The sequence below is a fragment of the Oryx dammah genome, unplaced genomic scaffold (assembly GCF_014754425.2).
Source record: "Oryx dammah isolate SB20612 unplaced genomic scaffold, SCBI_Odam_1.1 HiC_scaffold_5, whole genome shotgun sequence".
Taxonomy (NCBI): domain Eukaryota; kingdom Metazoa; phylum Chordata; class Mammalia; order Artiodactyla; family Bovidae; genus Oryx; species Oryx dammah.
Genome location: NW_024070189.1, coordinates 28,189,352 through 28,207,826, shown reverse-complemented (window position 1 = coordinate 28,207,826; position 18,475 = coordinate 28,189,352). Strand labels below are relative to the sequence as shown.

At 42.2% G+C, this 18,475-nt stretch overlaps 1 protein-coding gene across 1 annotated transcript; it reads right to left on the bottom strand.

Moving 5' to 3' along the window:
• Window positions 1-14,910: 14,910 nt before the first annotated feature.
• Window positions 14,911-17,060, bottom strand: RPS23 (ribosomal protein S23). Its single transcript, XM_040239429.1, has 4 exons — window positions 16,765-17,060; window positions 16,154-16,313; window positions 15,360-15,480; window positions 14,911-15,239 (listed from the first exon to the last, which is right to left on the bottom strand). Exons 1-4 carry the CDS (start codon window positions 16,766-16,768, stop codon window positions 15,093-15,095), a joined length of 432 nt encoding a protein of 143 aa, XP_040095363.1. The 5' UTR covers window positions 16,769-17,060; the 3' UTR covers window positions 14,911-15,092.
• Between the last annotated feature and the right edge of the window lie 1,415 nt (window positions 17,061-18,475).

The following is an 18,475-nucleotide window of genomic DNA, read 5'->3' as shown; positions in this document are numbered from 1 at the left end:
GAGCCTTGACTTGGCTCATACAAATGCCCAGTCCAATGGAGAAGACAAACAAGAAGAAGACACAGGGATGGTAGGACGTGTGCTGTGACAGAGGTGTGGAAAGCAAGCATCAGGAAGATTCGCAGAAAAAGAATATGAGTAGAGTTGTGAAAAACTTACTATTTAGCCAGGTCCAGAATGGAAGAAAGAAAGACCTTGAAGGTACGTGTGGGGAAGTGGTAAAGAGAGACCTGGCAAGCAGGACTGGGGCCAGGTCTGGAGGAGCCTTTATTGACACACCGATGATTTGTATTTGGCCTGAGAACCACAAAGAGCTGCTGAGGGAATTCAAGTAGAGCAGTTAAAGTAATCACATTTGTATTTTAAAAAGAACTGGTATTTTTAAAATGACTAATCACACATACACTTTGTCCGATTTTTCACCAGCAGGTACTGGCCCACAGACTTTAGAAGATACAAGAGTGTGGAAAGGGCTAGGAATATGTCAAGGATGATCTTTGATTTTTGCCCAACACCTTTCAAAGCAAAACCTGCCAGTATCCTGAAAAGTTTGGGTTCTGGCTTACTGTGTTACTGGGGGCAAGTCACTGCACCTCTCGGAGCCTCTACTTCCTAACATACTAAATGGAAAGAAGGGTATTAGATCAAGTAAAACCAGTTTGTTGGTTTATGACCAGTATTTTTTATGAAACAGAATATCTCAAGGAAAAGCAGTCCCTGTGTTTCCTTTACTCTCACAATACTATCAGACTCACAGCACATCTGGCACTAGATGTGGGTTTTCCACACATCGGACACATCTGCAACACCAGCTAGGTGTTCTCCAGTTCAGCTCAGTTCTCATAGCGTCTGCCTTAGGTTAGTAACGGCTCCTCCAGGTTAAATGCTCAGTCCCACAAAACTGCCCCGCTTGAGACACTTGCAGGTCCCAGATTGTCACCCGTATTTCTAACTGGCCAGCTGTAAGTCAGGGTTCCCATGACTTCCTCCTTGGGTTTCAGTAATTTGCTGTAATGACTCACAGTGCTCAGGGAAACACTTGTGCTTATCAGTTTGTTATATAACAAAACATGATAAAGGATACAGATGAAGAGCTGCTCAGGTGAGGTCCAGCAGGATTCCAAGTGCAGAGTTCCTGTCCCCATGGAGCTGGGGTGCACCACCCTCTTGCCATATATAGATGTGTTCACCAGCCTGGAAGCTCTTTGAACCATGAACTTTTGGCATTTTTGTGGAGGCTACATAAGCATGATCAATCATTAACTCCACTTCTAGCCCTTCTCCCTTTCCCAGATGATGGAGGGTGGGGCTGAAAGTTCCAAGCTTTTAATTATGGCTTGGTCTTCCTGGTAATCAGGAAGCTCCCTTCCTGAAGCTATTCAACCAAGAGTCAACCATTAGCACAAAGCCACTCCTATCACCTAGGAAATTCCAAGGCATTTAGGAGCTCTGTGTCAGGAACTGGGGCAGAGACCAAACATTGGGACAAAAGATGCTCTTCAAGCTTTTACCACTTGGGAAATTTCAAGAATTTTTGGAGATCTGTCCCAGGATCCTGGGGGCAGAGACTAATATATATTTTCTATTATTTCACAAATACATGGAGAAAAAGTACATTGCACACAGTGAGCGTATCATTGTTTTGTGAAACTTTGATTTCAACTAGATGCTAGAAAATCTGTGCTTGTGTGTGTGTGTGTGTGTGTGTGTGTGTGTGTGTGTGTGCGCGCGCGCCGGTTTTGATGTAAATGTAGCTGTAACGCCAGGGAGCAGACTGGAGATTTTATTTGAAAATTTGTGGACAAATAAGCTCCCTTCTAATTCTAAGACCTCTGCTTCCCTTCTTATACTGCTGACCTGTAAGTTGCTAAAAGTTGTTTTAGAAGGTATAGTAAATACTTAACTATTAGCTTGCCCATGGCACTAGGCTATGATGCCATGGGCACTACTTTGATATGTACATAGGTTCCTGAAGGGTCCCTTATAGATTTTTATAGGATTTGTCTGTAAAAGTGCTTTCACATTTTTAAATCTTAAATTTCATAGTGTGTTCTTTAAAGCAGTTCTGTAAAGCTCTTGTTTTTTTAATCTGACTTTTGTGTTGTCACTTTCATGCATTGGAGAAGGAAATGGCAACCCACTCCAGTGTTCTTGCCTGGAGAATCCCAGGGACGGGGAAGTCTGGTGGGCTGTGGTCTATGGGGTTGCACAGAGCCCGACACGACTGAAGCGACTTAGCAGTTTGTATTGTCAATAGCGACATCTAGTGATAAAAGAGCCCTATTGCAAATACCTTGTATTCTAGACAGAGCTGAAAAATGATTTTAGAGATCACCAAGTCCCATTTTGTAAATTACTAACGCAAACTAGAAACGCACGTGTATTTGTACATTCACATAAACTTTACATGAAAATAAATAAAATCTGTGGCTACTTGGTGGTTTCTTGGGTTACTTTAAAGCTTTTCAAATACCCAGAAGTCTCATAGTTACAACTATGAAGCAGAAATTAAAGCAGGCTGAACAGAAAACCATAGCTCAGTGTATTTACAGTGTTTGGTGCACTGGTCTTTACACGTGCACGCCAGATCTTCAGGGTTTAGTGTGGTGGTGGTGGTGGTTTAGTCCTGATGGGATTTCCCAGGCAAGAACGCTGGAGTGGGTTGCCATTTCCTTCTCCAGGGAATGTTGCAATCGAGGGATCGAACCCACAGCTTCTGCCACGTCTCCTGCATTGTCATGGGATTCCTTACCCCTGAGCCACTGGAGAAGCCCTAGTGTGGTGCGTGCGTGTTAAGTCACTTTATGTCTGACTCTTTGCGCCCCTATGGACTGTAGCCCACCAGGCTCCTCTATCCATGGGGATTCTCCAGGCAAGAGTACTGGAGTGGGTTGCCATTTCCTACTCCAGGGGAATCTTCCCAACCCAGGATCGAACCACGTCTCCTGCATTGCAGGCAGGTTCTTTACCCCCTGAGCCCATCAAGAAAGCCCATAGTACTCAATAAATATTTGTGGAATGGTTGTGTATGTGGGTGATCACTGTGCCCGGGGGAAGCTTCCCATGGCCTCCTTTGTGCAGACGCTGAGGACTGGATTTGCTTTCCTCCTGGGAACTACTACCCACTCTATCCTTTGAGGTTTCTTTCCCTTGTTACCAGCAGCAGAGTGGGATGAGGTTTTTGCAGCCCTTTCCTTCAGCAGATTCAGATTCAGAGATTCAGAGAGCAGGTTCTACCCAAGCCCTTTCCTGAATGTTTTATCTTGTTTTTGTTTTTTTAAAACAAATTCAGTCCCTTGGCAGGGGAGGCACAATGCATGTGGGATCTTAGCTCCCTGACCAGGGATTGAACCCGCACTCCCTGCATTGGAAGGTGAAGTCTTAACTGCTGGGCCACTCAAGAAGTCCCCCTTTCCTGCATATTGATAGGGAGATGGTTAAATAAAATGTGATAGTGTACAGTGGGGCTTCTCAGGTGGCGCTAGGGGTAAAGAAGCCGCCTGCCAGTACAGGAAATGTAAGACACAGGTTCAATCCTGGATCAGGAGTATCCCCTGGAGGAGAGCATGGCAACCCAGTATCCTTGCCTGGAGAATTTCATGGGCAGGAGGGCCTGGCAGGCCACAGTCCATCGAGTCCTAAAGAGGAGCCTGGCAGGCTACAATCCATAGGGTCCCAAAGAGTCGGACATGACTGAGCGACTTAGCACATACACACGGTTTACAGTAAAGTAGAGTGAATTCACCTCCACGTATCAAAACAGGCAATTTCCATGGATTGTTGCATTAAAACAGAAGACGAAAACTAGATGCTAACTAGGCATGCAACTTAACACTATATCAAAAATACACTAACACCACACATGTTCTGTAGTACATATACAACAAGTATCTAAAAACATTAAAATGGTCTAGAAGGACACACACCAAACTTGTAAGAGGGGTACCTCAGAGGTCTGGAGAGTGGGAACTTAGATTGGAAATGATCGAAGAAGACCTGGGCTCTTTTTGTATTGCAGTGGACACTTATGTATCCAGAGAATGCAAAACTAAACATTCATGAAAAAAAAAATTTTAGTTTTTATGGATAATTTGGAAGTTGCAGAAAAATTTGAAGGAGAAAATTTAAAACATACTTGTGTTTATCACCCAGGGATATTACAATTAAAATATTGATATATTTTCTTGCACTAGTTAAACATATTTAATTATGATCATTCTGTATATGGTTTTATATCCAGATTTCTCCCACTTACCATTTCATGTGCAGAGTTTTCCCCATGTCATTTAATGTTCTTTGAAAAAAACAATGACTAGCATTTCTTTCATGTCAAAATATGACAAATAATTTTAGGGCTTTTAGGTTGTTCCTAATTCTTCACTGTTTATTTAAATTGCATTCATTGAGCACTTATTTCCTGAATGGTCAGGACCTCTGCTAGGGTTACAGTGTTCAGCAGGGCATCCCAAGCTTCCCCTCCCCTCCAGAGCTTCCAAATGTAAGGAAGATATGTGTGTAGAAATAGCTGCTCATATTGTTTCTTTGGGTTACACTGTTACTAAGGGAATGAAGGGACCAAAAAATGTGGAATGTCTTAAGGTTTTTGATTCACGTTGTTACCCTGTTTTACCAGTAAAGTGAAAGCGAAGTCGCTCAGTCTTGTCTGACTCTTTGTGACCCCATGGACTGTAGCCTACGAGGAAAGAAATTCCTCCATCCTTGGAATTTTCCAGGCAAGAATACTGGAGTGGTTGCTATTTCTTCTCCAGGGGATCTTCCTGATCCAGGGATCGAACCCAGGTCTCCCGCATTGCAGGCGGATGCTTTACCTTCTGAGCGGTAGGGAAGCCTAATAAGGCTATACCAATTTACATTCCCCAAAGCAGTCTGTGTTTTACCATTTCCTAAAATCTTTGAAAATGATTTTAGTTTACTGTGCTTTTTATTACTGAACTGATCATTTTTCTCAACTAGCCTTGCTATGTGTGGATTCTCAGCTTTGTTTCTTCCTGATGTATCCTGTGTTTCTCAGCGCTGCCAGGGTTAGTTTCCCACTTCTGTACTGTCCACGTGATTGTTCCACATCTTCATTTTGCCCCTATCAGAGCTGACTGTACAGGCTCTAGTACAACCAGAGAGTGCAGCAATTAAACAGTTAGGATGTGTATGTGATTTAAAAAAAAACTTATTATGGGAAATTTCATCCATACCCAAAAGTAAAGATATTACAATGAATTTTAATATACCTATCAATCGGAATCAGCAATTACCAAGATTTGCCCTATTTGCTTCATTTAACCCTTTAAAAAAATTTTATATTTGCTCAGATATTTTAAAGCAAACACAGATGTTGTGTCAATTTTTTTTTTTAACTGCACATTTTTTATTTGATCTGTCCTGTCAAGTTTTACGCCAGTCTTAGGTGCCGAAGTGCCTTTGGGTTTTTGGTCCTCTGCTTTTATTCCCAGGGGTCTTCTTTTTTTTTCTTTTGGTCATGCTGTACGGCATGTAGGATCTTAGTTAACTTGACCAGGGATCGAACCCAGGCCCCCCGAATTGGCAGTGCAGAGTCTTAACCACTGGAACATCAGGTAAGTCCTAATACTCTCTGATTCTGCATTTACCAGCAACATTGAGTAACCTTAATTTAAAATGACTCACTGCTCCCTGCTTACATTAGCTGATGCCATCAGCTAATATGAAATGTGCAGGTCGCAGGGTGTGCAGCCTGGGTCATGCATCCACAGATCCTCCCCATACTGGGGACATTCCATAAATCATGTCAGACCACAGGCAACCTCTCACAACTGTTCTCAGCTGTGAGTAAACTGGAAAATTACATAACAATTGCTATAAAGCTTAAACAGTAGTTGGTTTCTTGGGAATAAACCACTTCAAAAATCTGAAAAAGTGTATAGACCTCCTTTTCAGAAAAATATTTATGTGTGGGTGTATACGTACATATGTATGCATATGCACAGGTGAGGTGAAGTCGCTCAGTCGTGTCCGATTCTTTGCGACCCCATGGACTGTAGCCTACCAGGCTCCTCCGTCCATGGGATTCTCCAGGCAAGAATACTGGAGTGGATTGCCATTTCCTTCTCCAGGGTATCTTCCCGACCCAGGGATTGAACCCGGGTCTCCCACATTGGAGGCAGACGCTTTAACCTCTGAGCTACCAGGGAAGCCTATGTACATGTTTATATCAGAAAATTCTGCATACAGCTTCAGGAGATTTCTAGACCCTCTGAAATCTAATCCAAGATCAAGAATCTTGGTCAATAAATGTCATTCACAATTGCTTTCTTCTGTTACACACACACACACACATACACCCCTATGTTATGTCATGGGCAGGAAGAAGGGTAATGTGACAAGGAGGGAAAAACTACCTAATTATAGACATAAGAAAATGTGTAAAATATAGAATGAACACAGTCAACTCTTGTATATACTGGAACTGAAATTCTAAGGAAATACTTGAAATCTGTTGGGAACCAAAGGAGAGTCAGTGTGGTCCAATTTACCTGCAAACTCACACAAAAACAGAATACCAGAAGCTGTCAGGCTACATAGAAACAACAGGCTCAGTTGCTCATCGTGTCTGACTCTTTGTGACCCCATGGACTGTAGCCCGCCAGGTTCCTTTGTCCATGGATTTTCCAGGCAAGAATTGGGTTGCCTGGAGTGGGCTGCCATTTCCTTCTCCAGAGATGACAAATCTTCTCATAAACAAATTCACAAAGCTGTTGAGGGGGGAGAAAGATATGACAAAACATCTATTTCACATTGTTTCCAAAGCAGGTGTTAACGGACAAAATGTGTTTCAACAAGAAAGACTTCCCTCAACTGTTCTCAGGTGTGATTGGCATAAAAAAATATTACTTAGAATGTGGCTCACTCTGCCCACTATTGTACAGTTTTAAACATTTGCTGGTTGATAAAGAGGTACGGAAGCATTATATTTATCAGCAGCTAGACTCAACTGAAAAAATGGGTATGCTCAGTGTGTCCTACACTTTTAACCCAGCTAGGTAATATGACCCATTGTTCTGCCGCCAGTTAACTCCAGTGAAAGAGGTTTAGAAACCTAAACAAATGAAAACTCCTACACTGTGAGTAGATCAGACAATTCATGTATAATTTATTACTACAAGTTAGCAGATTGCTGGTAGGAATCTGTGGAGGAAGCTGGCACTTCTGACTGGAGGGTCTATCTGAAGAGTGATCTGGGGCCACAGTTTTGTCCTTTCCCTCCTACAGGAGGAGCTCTCCTTAGCGTCCGAATTGCTCTTTGAAAGCTTCAGGTCCTCTGGGAAGCAGGGGAGGTCAGTGACGCTCGACAGGCCTGGCTCAAGCTCTAAGGGCTATGTGTGTGTGGCTTCCTCATTTTGAAGACACACACCACACACTGAAGCCTTAAGTGACAGTCTGAATGAAATGGCAACTGTTCGTGTGCTTATTTGGAAATACTGGTTATCTGTCACTCCTGGAAATAAGTGAAAGTGTTACTGGGTTCCTTCAAATGATCACTGTAAAAATGATTTTCCCCATGAGACAGTGTATGCTAAAAACATTCAATTGTTAGATGTTTTAATACTTTGCTTGAAAACTCCTGTGGTGACATTACCATGACAATATGCTTTAAAAAGTCCAGTTCTTTTCCTCACATACTAATAAACATAATGTCATTTTACCAAATAATGTGGATAGAAATTGTGCTAGAAACTAAGAATGCTTAGTACAACCTGCCAAGTCTATCCCCTCAAGTATAATATAAGAATTATGAGTTAATACTTGCAAGATCCATTTAAACAGATTTTATAGGTTCTAATAAAGATTATACACGTAGCTGTTAGTGAATTTTATTATAATATGGTAATTTATGATCTTAGTCTCTTTTCTCAAATTTATGTAAAACCAATAAAGAAATGTTAGCTATTTTGACAACTTTGAAACAGAATCCAAGAATGTTACCCACAGCGTGATTAACCTTGAATGAAACACAGAAAATTCATATATAGACACACATTCAAATCTTCATAGTTGTCAATTTAGAACTGTCTCTCAACTCTATCAAAAAATAAAAGGAAAAAAAAAACTTATGTTTCAAGTATTATTTCCCTAATACAGTTTAAATTTTTTTTGAAGACCATCAGTAACTGGTATTTCAACATTTCCATGTTTATATGGAAATATAAGACCATAAACTGTCTCTCAACTCTATCAAAAAATAAAAGGAAAAAAACTTATGTCTCTCAACTCTATCAAAAAATTAAAAAACTTGTATCTCTCAACTCTATCAAAAAATAAAAGGAAAAAAACTTATGTTTCAAGTATTATTTCCCTAATAGTTTAAACTTTGAAGACTACCAGTTGAAACTGGTGTTTCGACATTTCCACGTAAACACACATAGTATGACACAGTTACCAGTTGTGTCATTCTATCCCCTTCCTTTCATAAAGTATACAACAAAAACTCTTATTAAATACCCAGTATACATTTATTCCACACTTTGCTAAGCAGCCACCTGTAAGGTAGTCTTTATTATTTTGCTATGAGGTGCATCTCCAATAGGAACATCTTAAAGGATAGACTGTTTCTGGTTTCAACTATGCTGATTACTTGGACAAAATGTTTCAAAAATACTTACCAGCTATCTTTTTTGGGCTTCTAAATTATGAGGTGGCTGAAATACAGCAGTGGTATCCCCATAAGTGAGGAAAGCACCCTTGGCTTCATAAGGAATGCCTGACAGCTTGTCAATAAGACAAGTTTTCCTAGAAATACTGTAAAAATTGTTTCCCAGAAGACCAGGGGTATTTGTACAGTCTAACAAATGCCTTAGGGACTCTGATGTCCTAGATTTGGGGACCACAGGATTACATGGTCTCCAGATTCTTTTTCCATTAACAATTTGATTTGTTTGGAATTTGCTAAGCAAATATAAGGGGTAACAAAAGTTAAATAATTACTTATTCACAATTTTTAAACCTTTTAATTTGTAACTAAGAATCACAAGAAGTTGCAAAAAGAATAGTTTGTATACTTCACTCAAATTCGGCTTAATAGCATATTTGATAACCAAGGGTATATTTTCAAAACCAGTAAAATTGACATTCAGTTCAGTTCAGTTCAGTCGCTCAGTCGTGTCCGACTCTTTGCGACCACGTGAATCGCAGCATGCCAGGCCTCCCTGTCCATCACTAACTCCCGGAGTTCACTCAGACTCACGTCCATCGAGTCAGTGATGCCATCCAGCCATCTCATCCTCTGTCGTCCCCTTCTCCTCCTGCTCCCAATCCCTCCCAGCATCAGAGTCTTTTCCAGTGAGTCAACTCGTCGCATCAGGTGGCAAAAGTACTGGAGTTTCAGCTTCAGCATCATTCCTTCCAAAGAAATCCCAGGGTTGATTTCCTTCAGAATGGACTGGTTGGATCTCCTTGCAGTCCAAGGGACTCTCAAGAGTCTTCTCCAACACCACAGTTCAAAAGCACCAATTCTTCGGCGCTCAGCCTTCTTCACAGTCCAACTCTCACATCCATACATGACTACTGGAAAAACCACAGCCTTGACTAGATGGACCTTAGTTGGCAAAGTAATGTCTTTGCTTTTGAATATGCTATCTAGGTTGGTCATAACTTTTCTTCCAAGGAGTAAGCGTCTTTTAATTTCATGGCTGCAATCACCATCTGCAGTGATTTTGGAGCCCCCCAAAATAAAGTCTGACACTGTTTCCACTGTTTCTCCATCTATTTCCCATGAAGTGATGGGACCAGATGCCATGACCTTCGTTTTCTGAATGTTGAGCTTTAAGCCAACTTTTTCACTCTGCTCTTTTACTTTCATCAAGAGGCTTTTTAGTTCCTCTTCACTTTCTGCCATAAGGGTGGTGTCATCTGCATATGTGAGGTTATTGATATTTCTCCTGGCAATCTTGATTCCAGCTTGTGTTTCTTCCAGTCCAGCATTTCTCGTGATGTACTCTGCATATAAGTTAAATAAGCAGGGGGACAATATACAGCCTTGACGTACTCCTTTTCCTATTTGGAACCAGTCTGTTGTTCCATGTCCAGTTCTAACTGTTGCTTCCTGGCCTGCATACAGATTTCTCAAGAGGCAGGTCAGGTGGTCTGGTGACATTACAATAGTATTAACTAAACTACAGAACTTAACTTGCATTTCATCAATTTTTATATATACTTTTGGGGGACTATGAAATTCCATCCCAAGTATTGATTTGTGTGAACACCTCCACAATCAGGACACAAAGCTGTTCCAACACACACACACATGCCACCCTTTATAATTTGACTCTACCCCCATCATTCATCTATGGCAACCACCCATCTCTTTATTGCTGTAATTTTGTCATTTCAAGAAGTTTATATAAATGAAATGATACAAGATGTATGTAACCTTTTAAGACTGGCTTTTTGTACTTAGCATACCAATAGATTCAAAGAAGTTGTTGCATGTGACATGTCTTATGACTAAGTAGCATTCATTTATGGATATAACCAGTTTATCTGCCCACTGAAGGGCATTTAGTATTTAGTATTTGGCTATCACAAATACAGTTGCCATGAACATGTGTGCACAAGATTTGTGTGGGCAGACATTTCATTTCTATGTAATAACTACCCAGGAGTGCAATCGCTGGATCCAACTATATGTTAACTTTATACAATTTCAGAGTCCTACCAACAATCCAGTTGCTCACCAGTCCTTGGTATTTTTTTTTACTTTAGACATTTGGTACTTGTATTCTGATATCTCGTGTTTTTAATTTGCATTCTAATGGCAAATGAGATTAATCATCTTTTCGTGTGCTTGTCATCTCTTCAGTGAAGTGTTTGTTCATTCACCAATTTTGCAATAGTATTGTTTTCTTACTTTGAGATTAGCAAGTTCTTCATATATTTTGGATACAAGTCTTTCATTGGGTATATGATTTAAAAAAATTTTTTTTCCCAGGCTATAGCTTCTTTTCATCCTTTTAACAAGGCATTTCACAGAACAAAATATTTTAATTTTGATGAAGACCAAATTATGCTTTCTTCTTCTGGAATGTGCTTTTGGTATAATGTTGTACAACTCTTCACCGAAGTCTGTCATGAAACTGTTCTGCCTTCTAAAGTTTATTTAGCTTTCTTATATTCAGATATATGATCCATTTTGAGTTAATTTTTGTATAAGGTGGGAAATTTAGGTTTAAGTCCACTTTCTTGCTAATCAAAGTCCACCACCCATATACTGAAAATATTATCTGTCCACCACTAAAGTGCTTTTGTATCTCTCAAAAATCAGTTGGTCATACCCGTATAAGCCTGCTCAGTCTCCTACTTTACTGATCTGTGTCTGTCCCTCCTCCAATATCAAACTCTCTTGAGTTCTGTAGCTACAAACTAAGTCTTAATCAGTTTGTGATTCCTTCATCTTTATTCATTTTCCATGATGTTTTAGCTAGTCCAGTGCCTTTCCATATAAATTTTAGAATTAACTTTTCTACCAAGGGCTTCCCTGGTAGCTCAGCTGGTAAAGAATCTACCTGCAATGCAGGAGACCCTGGTTTGATTCCTGGGTCGGGAACATCTGCTTATAAAAAAGGAAATGCTACCCACTCCAGTATTCTGGCCTGGAGAATTCCATGGACTGTATAGTCCATGGAGTTGCCAAGAGCTGCTGGGATTGTCTAAAATATGCACCCAAGGTTAGTGCCTCATTTCTCTCCTTACAGGAGGGTCAGGTTCAAGAGGATCCAAGAATGAAGGGGCTTTGATCACAAGGTGCTGGGGCACTAAGGGGTGGGATGGTGGGACTACACAGGAGGCAAAGAGAACTCACATCAGGATCAAACATTTGGATCTGAGGCACCTGTGTGGATTTGTGTCAGTTGTCACAGGACAGGGCATCCTAGGGCACCCAGGAGACAAGCACGAGCCTTCATTGCAGGGTGTCTTAACTCCATCCAGGCTTGTTCACCTTGACTTCTTAGGGCTGCGTGAGCTAGATGCTGGAGGAGGTGCTTGTCTGTTCCTCTAGGCCCTCATCCCCTGACTCCTCCACACTTGTGCACACCCACTGGAGTAGAGCTTCCTGCTGGCAGAGCCACGACCTCCTACATATTCCTAGGACTGAGCCCTGGGGTGAAACCACACAGCCCTCCACAGCCTCCTTAGTCTAGGTGAGTGAGGCCCAGGGGCTTCTGGTTTGATCAGTTACACCCATCCAGAAGCATCTGGTCAGCTTTTGGGGAATGGTTTTTAACCAATGACTGCAACTGGAGGTGCTACAAAGCTGGAATAGCAATCATGAACTGTGTTAGTCACTCAGTCGTATCCAACCCTGTGGACTGTTGCCCACCAGGTTCCTGGGTTGCCATTCCCTTCTCCAGGGGATCCTTCTGATCCAAGGTGGAACCCAAGTCTCCTGAATTACAGGCAGCCAAATTAACACGTACATCTTATGTTAATTTCAATGAAAAAATACCGTCTCTACCGTCTTTCATTCCAATCTCAAAGAAAGGCAATGCCAAAGAATGTTCAAACTGCTGCACAATTGCACTCATCTCACACCCTAGCAAAGTAATGCTTAAAATTCTCCAAGCCAGGCTTCAGCAGTACACGAACCATGAACTTCCAGATGTTTAAGCTGGATGTTGAAAAGGCAGAGGAACCAGAGATCACATTGCCAACATCTGCTGGATCATCAAAAAAGCAAGAGTTCCAGAAAAACATCTATTTCTGCTTTATTGACTACAACATCTATTTCTGCTTTATTGACTGTACCAAAGCCTTTGTGTGGATCACAACAAATTGTGGAAAATTCTTCAAGAGATGGGAATACCAGACCACCTTACCTGCCTCCTGAGAAATATGTATGCAGGTCAAGAAGCAAGTTAGAGCTGGACATGGAACAGACTGATTCCAAATCAGGAAAGGAGTATGTCAAGGCTATATACTGTCACCTTGCTTATTAACTTATATGCAGAGTACATCATGCGAAATGCTGGGCTGAAGTACAAGTTGGAATCTAGACTGCCAGGAAGAAACATCTATAACCTCAGATACGCAAATGACACCACCCTTACGGCAGAAAGTGAAAAAGAACCAAGAGCCTCTTGAAAGTTAAAGAGGAGAGTGAAAACGTAGGCTTAAAACTCAACATTCAGAAAAATAAGATCATGGCATCCAGTCCCATCACTTCATGGCAAACAGATGGGGAAACAATGGAAACAGACTTTTTCGGGGAGGCTCCAAAATCACTGCAGATGGTGACTGCAGCCATGAAATTAAAGATGCTTGCTCCTTGGAAGAAGTTAGACCTGGGTTCGATCCCTGGGTCAGGAAGATCCTCTGGGGAAGGAAAATGGCAACCAACTCCAGTACCTTTGCCCAGAAAATCCCATAGATGGAGGAGCCCAGTATGCTACAGTCCATGGGGTCGCAAAGAGTTGGACACGACTGAGCGATTTCACTTTCACACAGCATATTAAAAAGCAGACATTACTTTGCAACAAAGGTCTGCCTAGGCAAAGCTACGGTTTTTCCAGTAGTCCTGTATGGATGTGAGAGTTGGACTATAAAGAAAGCTGAGCACTGGAGAATTAACACTTTTGAACTATGGTGTTGAGAAGACTCTTGAGCGTTCCTTGGACTGCAGGGCTATCCAATCAATAAGGAAATCAGTCTTGAATATTCATTGGAAGGACTGATGCTGGAGCTGAAACTCCAATACTTGTGGCCACCTGATAGGAAAAACTGACTCATTGGAAAAGACCCCTGATGCTGAGAAAGACATAAGGCAGAAGAGGATGAGATGGTTGGATAAGTTTGAATAAACTCCAGGAGTTGGTGATGGACAGGGAGGCCTGGCGTGCTGCATTCCATGGGGTTGCAGAGTCGGACAGGACTGAGCAACTGAACTGAACTCTCATGGAAAGTGTAAGCACAAATGTGAAATGTGAATTTGGGATCAGCAGTTTGTGGTGGGAGTAGCAGGCAACCTACCAAGTGCTTCCTGAAGATGGATGGGAAATCCAGGTTTGAGAAAGTGAGAGGTCAGTGATGCTAAGCAGGCAGAAAACATAACAGGGTCTCCTATGCCACAGTAAGGATTTTCTGTTCTTGATCTAAAGATAGAAAGCCTAAAATCTCCATTTTCCAAATATCCTGAAAGTTGCTCAGTTGTGTCTGACTCTTTGTGACCCCATGAAATTCTCTAGGCAAGAAAACTGGAGTGGGTAGTCGTTCTCTTCTCCAGGGGATCTTCCCAGCCCAGGTCTCCCACATCGCAGGTGGCTTCTTTACCAGCTGAGCCACAAGGGAAGCCCAAATATCCAAAACATAACCTAACACTAGACTTTGATCAGAGAGCAAATTAACTCATACCTGATGTTGCTGAAAGCAGTTCTTCAAACCACAGATTTTGTAAGGCTAGTTTTAGATATAATTGTATCATTTCTTCCTATGGAAATTTTGAAAGCAATCTGTGGGCAGGGGATCCCTATGTACCCAACTAACATCTAAGCTTCAATTATCAAAATGTAAGCCATCTAGACCATTTCTACCTAGACACTTCCATTAGTGTGCCTCAAAGTAAATCTCAAGGTCAAAAATCTACTTTAGTGACGAGCTCAAGACACATAAAACCTAGACCCTAACTGGTCTCCCTTACTTTTCCCTGGCATACACTTTCATTAACACCTACCTACTACATCGTGTTAATGCCTAAGTTTTGCTACTATAAACTCAATTACAACATGTTGATGGCCTTTAGGTAAAATTAAATCACTAAGAGCAGAGAGTAACCTGAGCATAGTATATACAATATTGGATCCCTACAGAGGCAAATCCAAGAATATGTTTCTCAAGATTTCAAAATGATTCCTACTAGCAACTCTTTTGAGTTTTCTCAACATACCTTACATTTATTTCAGCTTTAACTAATACGGTTTATTCCACGGAGAAAAAAATTTTATGAATCCCATTTACTCTAGAAATTAAGTTTTCCTTGGGTGAGGAAAACAGGACACAACATATTTTTGGTATAGGAAAATTTATTACTATCGTGCTTTCATCATCAAAACTTATGATCTTGGTCTTTCCTTCTTGCCTTTGTATAAAGCCAAAAGAGAGACATTGGCTACTTTGACAACCTTAAAGCGGACTCCAGGAATGTCACCAACAGCATGACCTTTGCGACCAAATCCAGCAACCAAAACTTCATCATTTTCCTGAAATAAAAAAGCAACAGTTTACCTCTGGTCTAAGTGGCAATCACCCAAAACACCCATCCATCCAATAAACAACTGGGGGAAACTCTCCTAAAAATAGAAAATTACTAAAACACTCACCTCAATAAAATTCAAGCAACCATCATTGGGTACAAAAGCAGTGATTTTTTTGCCATTCTTGATTAGCTGAACCCTGACACACTTCCTGATGGCAGAATTTGGCTGTTTGGCTTCAACTCCTCTGAAACATAAACAGCGTAAGAGTGACTTGGCTTTCTGAAAAGGGACACATTTTACTTCATGAAGTATAAAGCTTATTAGAAACTGTAGTAGTCCTACCTTTTCAACATAATCTTAAATCCCTAACTTACAGCTAAGTTTTTCTTTAGTCTTAAATTCATCAGGCTAACATCAGGGCAAACTTACCGCCTCTTTACAGCGATAAAACATGAACCAAGAACTAGAGCTAGAAATAATGGATTCAAATCCTCATTAAATTTGATGGGGCTACACAAAGTTATCCTTTTGTAAAGTCAAAAAACAGTTGTGTGTTGGCAAATCCATGTGGCTCAATCTTAGCTGTGTAACATTAGGCAAGTAACTTCTCTCCATGTTTTGTCAAGCAGAAACTTGGGGAGTGCCAAGATGAAGGAGCTGATGGGCGCAAACTGCTTACAAGTTCCACACACATTAAGCTCTCAGAATGTCCCTTGTTTATGGTTACTTTCTCTCCTCCGATGTCATCCCAATTCCTTCTAAAGTAGTATTAAATGCTTAAAAATCTTCCGGGCTTATCTAACGTTCCAAAAAACATGGACACACAAAAACATAGACGTTCCATCAACCTTTAAGTGCATTTATCCCGAGTTACCATACTAATACCATGCAGGAACCAACAATAGACTTTCACTTACACTTTTTCCAGCACAATTCCCTTAGCGTGAGAAGCGCCGCCAAAAGGGTTGGCCTTCAGGGCTGTGCCCAGGTGGGCTTTCTTGTACTGCTTATCATGCCACTTCTGGTCTCGGCGGTGGCTACGGAGCTTCCTGGCAGTACGAAGACCGCGACACTTGCCTAAAAACCACATTCACCTTAGATTCCCCAGTAAAATCACCCACGGTTTTTTATTTTTTCACATTATCTCAAATATTAGCCTCACCTAGACTACCGGCTGATAGGCTCTGACATCACACCTTGGCCCACGGGCCAAACCACAGAGGTCCCCTTGAATCAACTAAGACGTGGAAATAAATGCTCCAACGGCTACTTTCTAAAAAGGGACGAAGCCCCGCGCCATCGCTCGGTGGAAGCTGCGACGCTCCGGCTTCCCTCTTAACTCCGGCTCCGCGACGCCCAGGCCCCTTCCCGCCGGGCCATGTGGCTGCAGCAGCGGCGCTCCCCCGGCGCTCCTCACCGGCCCTTCCCATGGCTCTCCCTCACCGCTCTGTTTCCTATCTTCCCGCCGGTCCCCGAAACCCCAAATTGCACGTGCAGGCCACTCTGCCTAGCAGAGGAGACAACTCACCCATCCTGCCGGCGCCAAGGGCCTGAGCGAAAGAGAGAGGAAGCGCAGGAAGGAGCCACAAGCCCCCGCGAGCAAGCCCCGCCCAGCCGAGGGCCCCTGAGGCTGTCTGCGCCGCGCCTGATCCCGGCTGCCGCCCCTCGGTAGAAAGCGACAAGCCTGCACCACTCTCCAGAATCTGCGTCTTATCTAATTTGTGCGCGATTCGGGGATATCTAATGTTCGCTGTGGTTTGTTTCTTTTTATGCGAATACCGCGGACGGAAGGAACCGCGACTACCAATCCCAGAAGCCTTTGCATGAGCCTGGCGCCCGCGCAAGCCCTCTGAGCAAACGCGCGGGGCGGGCTCTGAGGCGCTGAGTGAGAGGCCCCGGGCGACTGCGTGTGGCGGCGTGGGCACCTTGTGCTTGTAGTTCGGAGAATTAGACCGCAGAAGATCCTGAACTCCTACTCACAAGAAGCACAGTAAATTGAAAAACATTTAGTGAAGCAAGGTGACGTAGTATTTAAAAGCTCACTCTAGTGAGAGACCGAACTCCCAAAGCTGCTGTTTTAGTTGTGGAACCTTGATTCTTTCCGTGAACTCAGCTTGTCCTGGAGAGTGAAATAGATATAAAAGTTTTCTGGAGCCTCTCATATTCTGAGATGGCCCACATTCTGTGGAGTGTGTTTCTTTCTAAATAAATCCACTTCTTACCATAAGAAAGAAAGAAAAGAAAACTCTGTGGGATGTTGGTTCATGTCACAACTCTTTATAAAAATGTCTCAGATCCTGCCTGCTGTTCCAGGCACTTGGTGATGTAACAGATAACAAAATAATTAAGGTTTCTGCTCTTAGAAAGTTTATATTCTGGGTATGAAAGGACAAAATATAAGTGTCAGTTCAGTTCAGTTTAGTCGCTCAGTCGTGTCTGACTCTTTGCGACCCCATGAATCACAGCACGCCAGGCCTCCCTGTCCATCAACAACTCCTGGAGTTCACTCAAACTCACGTCTATCGAGTAGGTGATGCCATCTAGCCATCTCATCCTCTGTCGTCCCTTTCTCCTCCTGTACTTAAATATAAAAAGATACTTTTACATATTGATAAGTACTATGGAGAAAATGCACCTGGTTCAGTGATTGATGTGGGGAGGCAGCTGGCTGCTCTGGGTAGGGGATGTTAGAAGTTGTCTCTGCAGATTACATTTGAGCTGAGATGCTGAAGAAAGACAGCCATCTAAATAGGTATATGGGTAAAGTCTTCTAAGAAGAGGGATCCTCTGTAAGTATAGAATGAGGCTGGGACTTTTTAAGAGCTGAAGGATCAGGGAAGGCATAGCTGAGTGCTTGAAGAGTAGTATGGCAATAGGTGAAGTTTGAGAGTGCACAGGGACATGCGGAGGCTGTAGACCATGGTAAAGACTGTTTACTCTTCCTGTGATTGGATACCTTTGAAAAGTTTTCAGCAGGGGAGTAACAAGATAGGGTTTATATTTTTGTGGGTTCACTCTGGCTGTTGTGAGGAGAAACAGACTAAGAGATGAATCTGTGAGGCCAGTTGAGAGAGTGTTACCCTACTTCAGTTGGGCGATAATGCACGTCTCGGTCCAAGGTGGTAAAAAGTGGTGAGATTAGATTTACAGTTTGATGGTGGAGCCAACAAGATTTGCTCAGGACTGTAGGCTGTGAGGTGGTGCTAGTGGTAAAGAACCAGCCTCCCAAACCAGGAGGC

Coding starts and splice junctions, on each gene's coding strand:
- RPS23 (XM_040239429.1), bottom strand. Junction 15,481..16,153: donor GGAATTGTGCTGGAAAAAGT/GTAAGTGAAAGT, acceptor TTTATGTTTCAG/AGGAGTTGAAGCCAAACAGC. Junction 15,240..15,359: donor GTTGCTTGAATTTTATTGAG/GTGAGTGTTTTA, acceptor TTTTTATTTCAG/GAAAATGATGAAGTTTTGGT.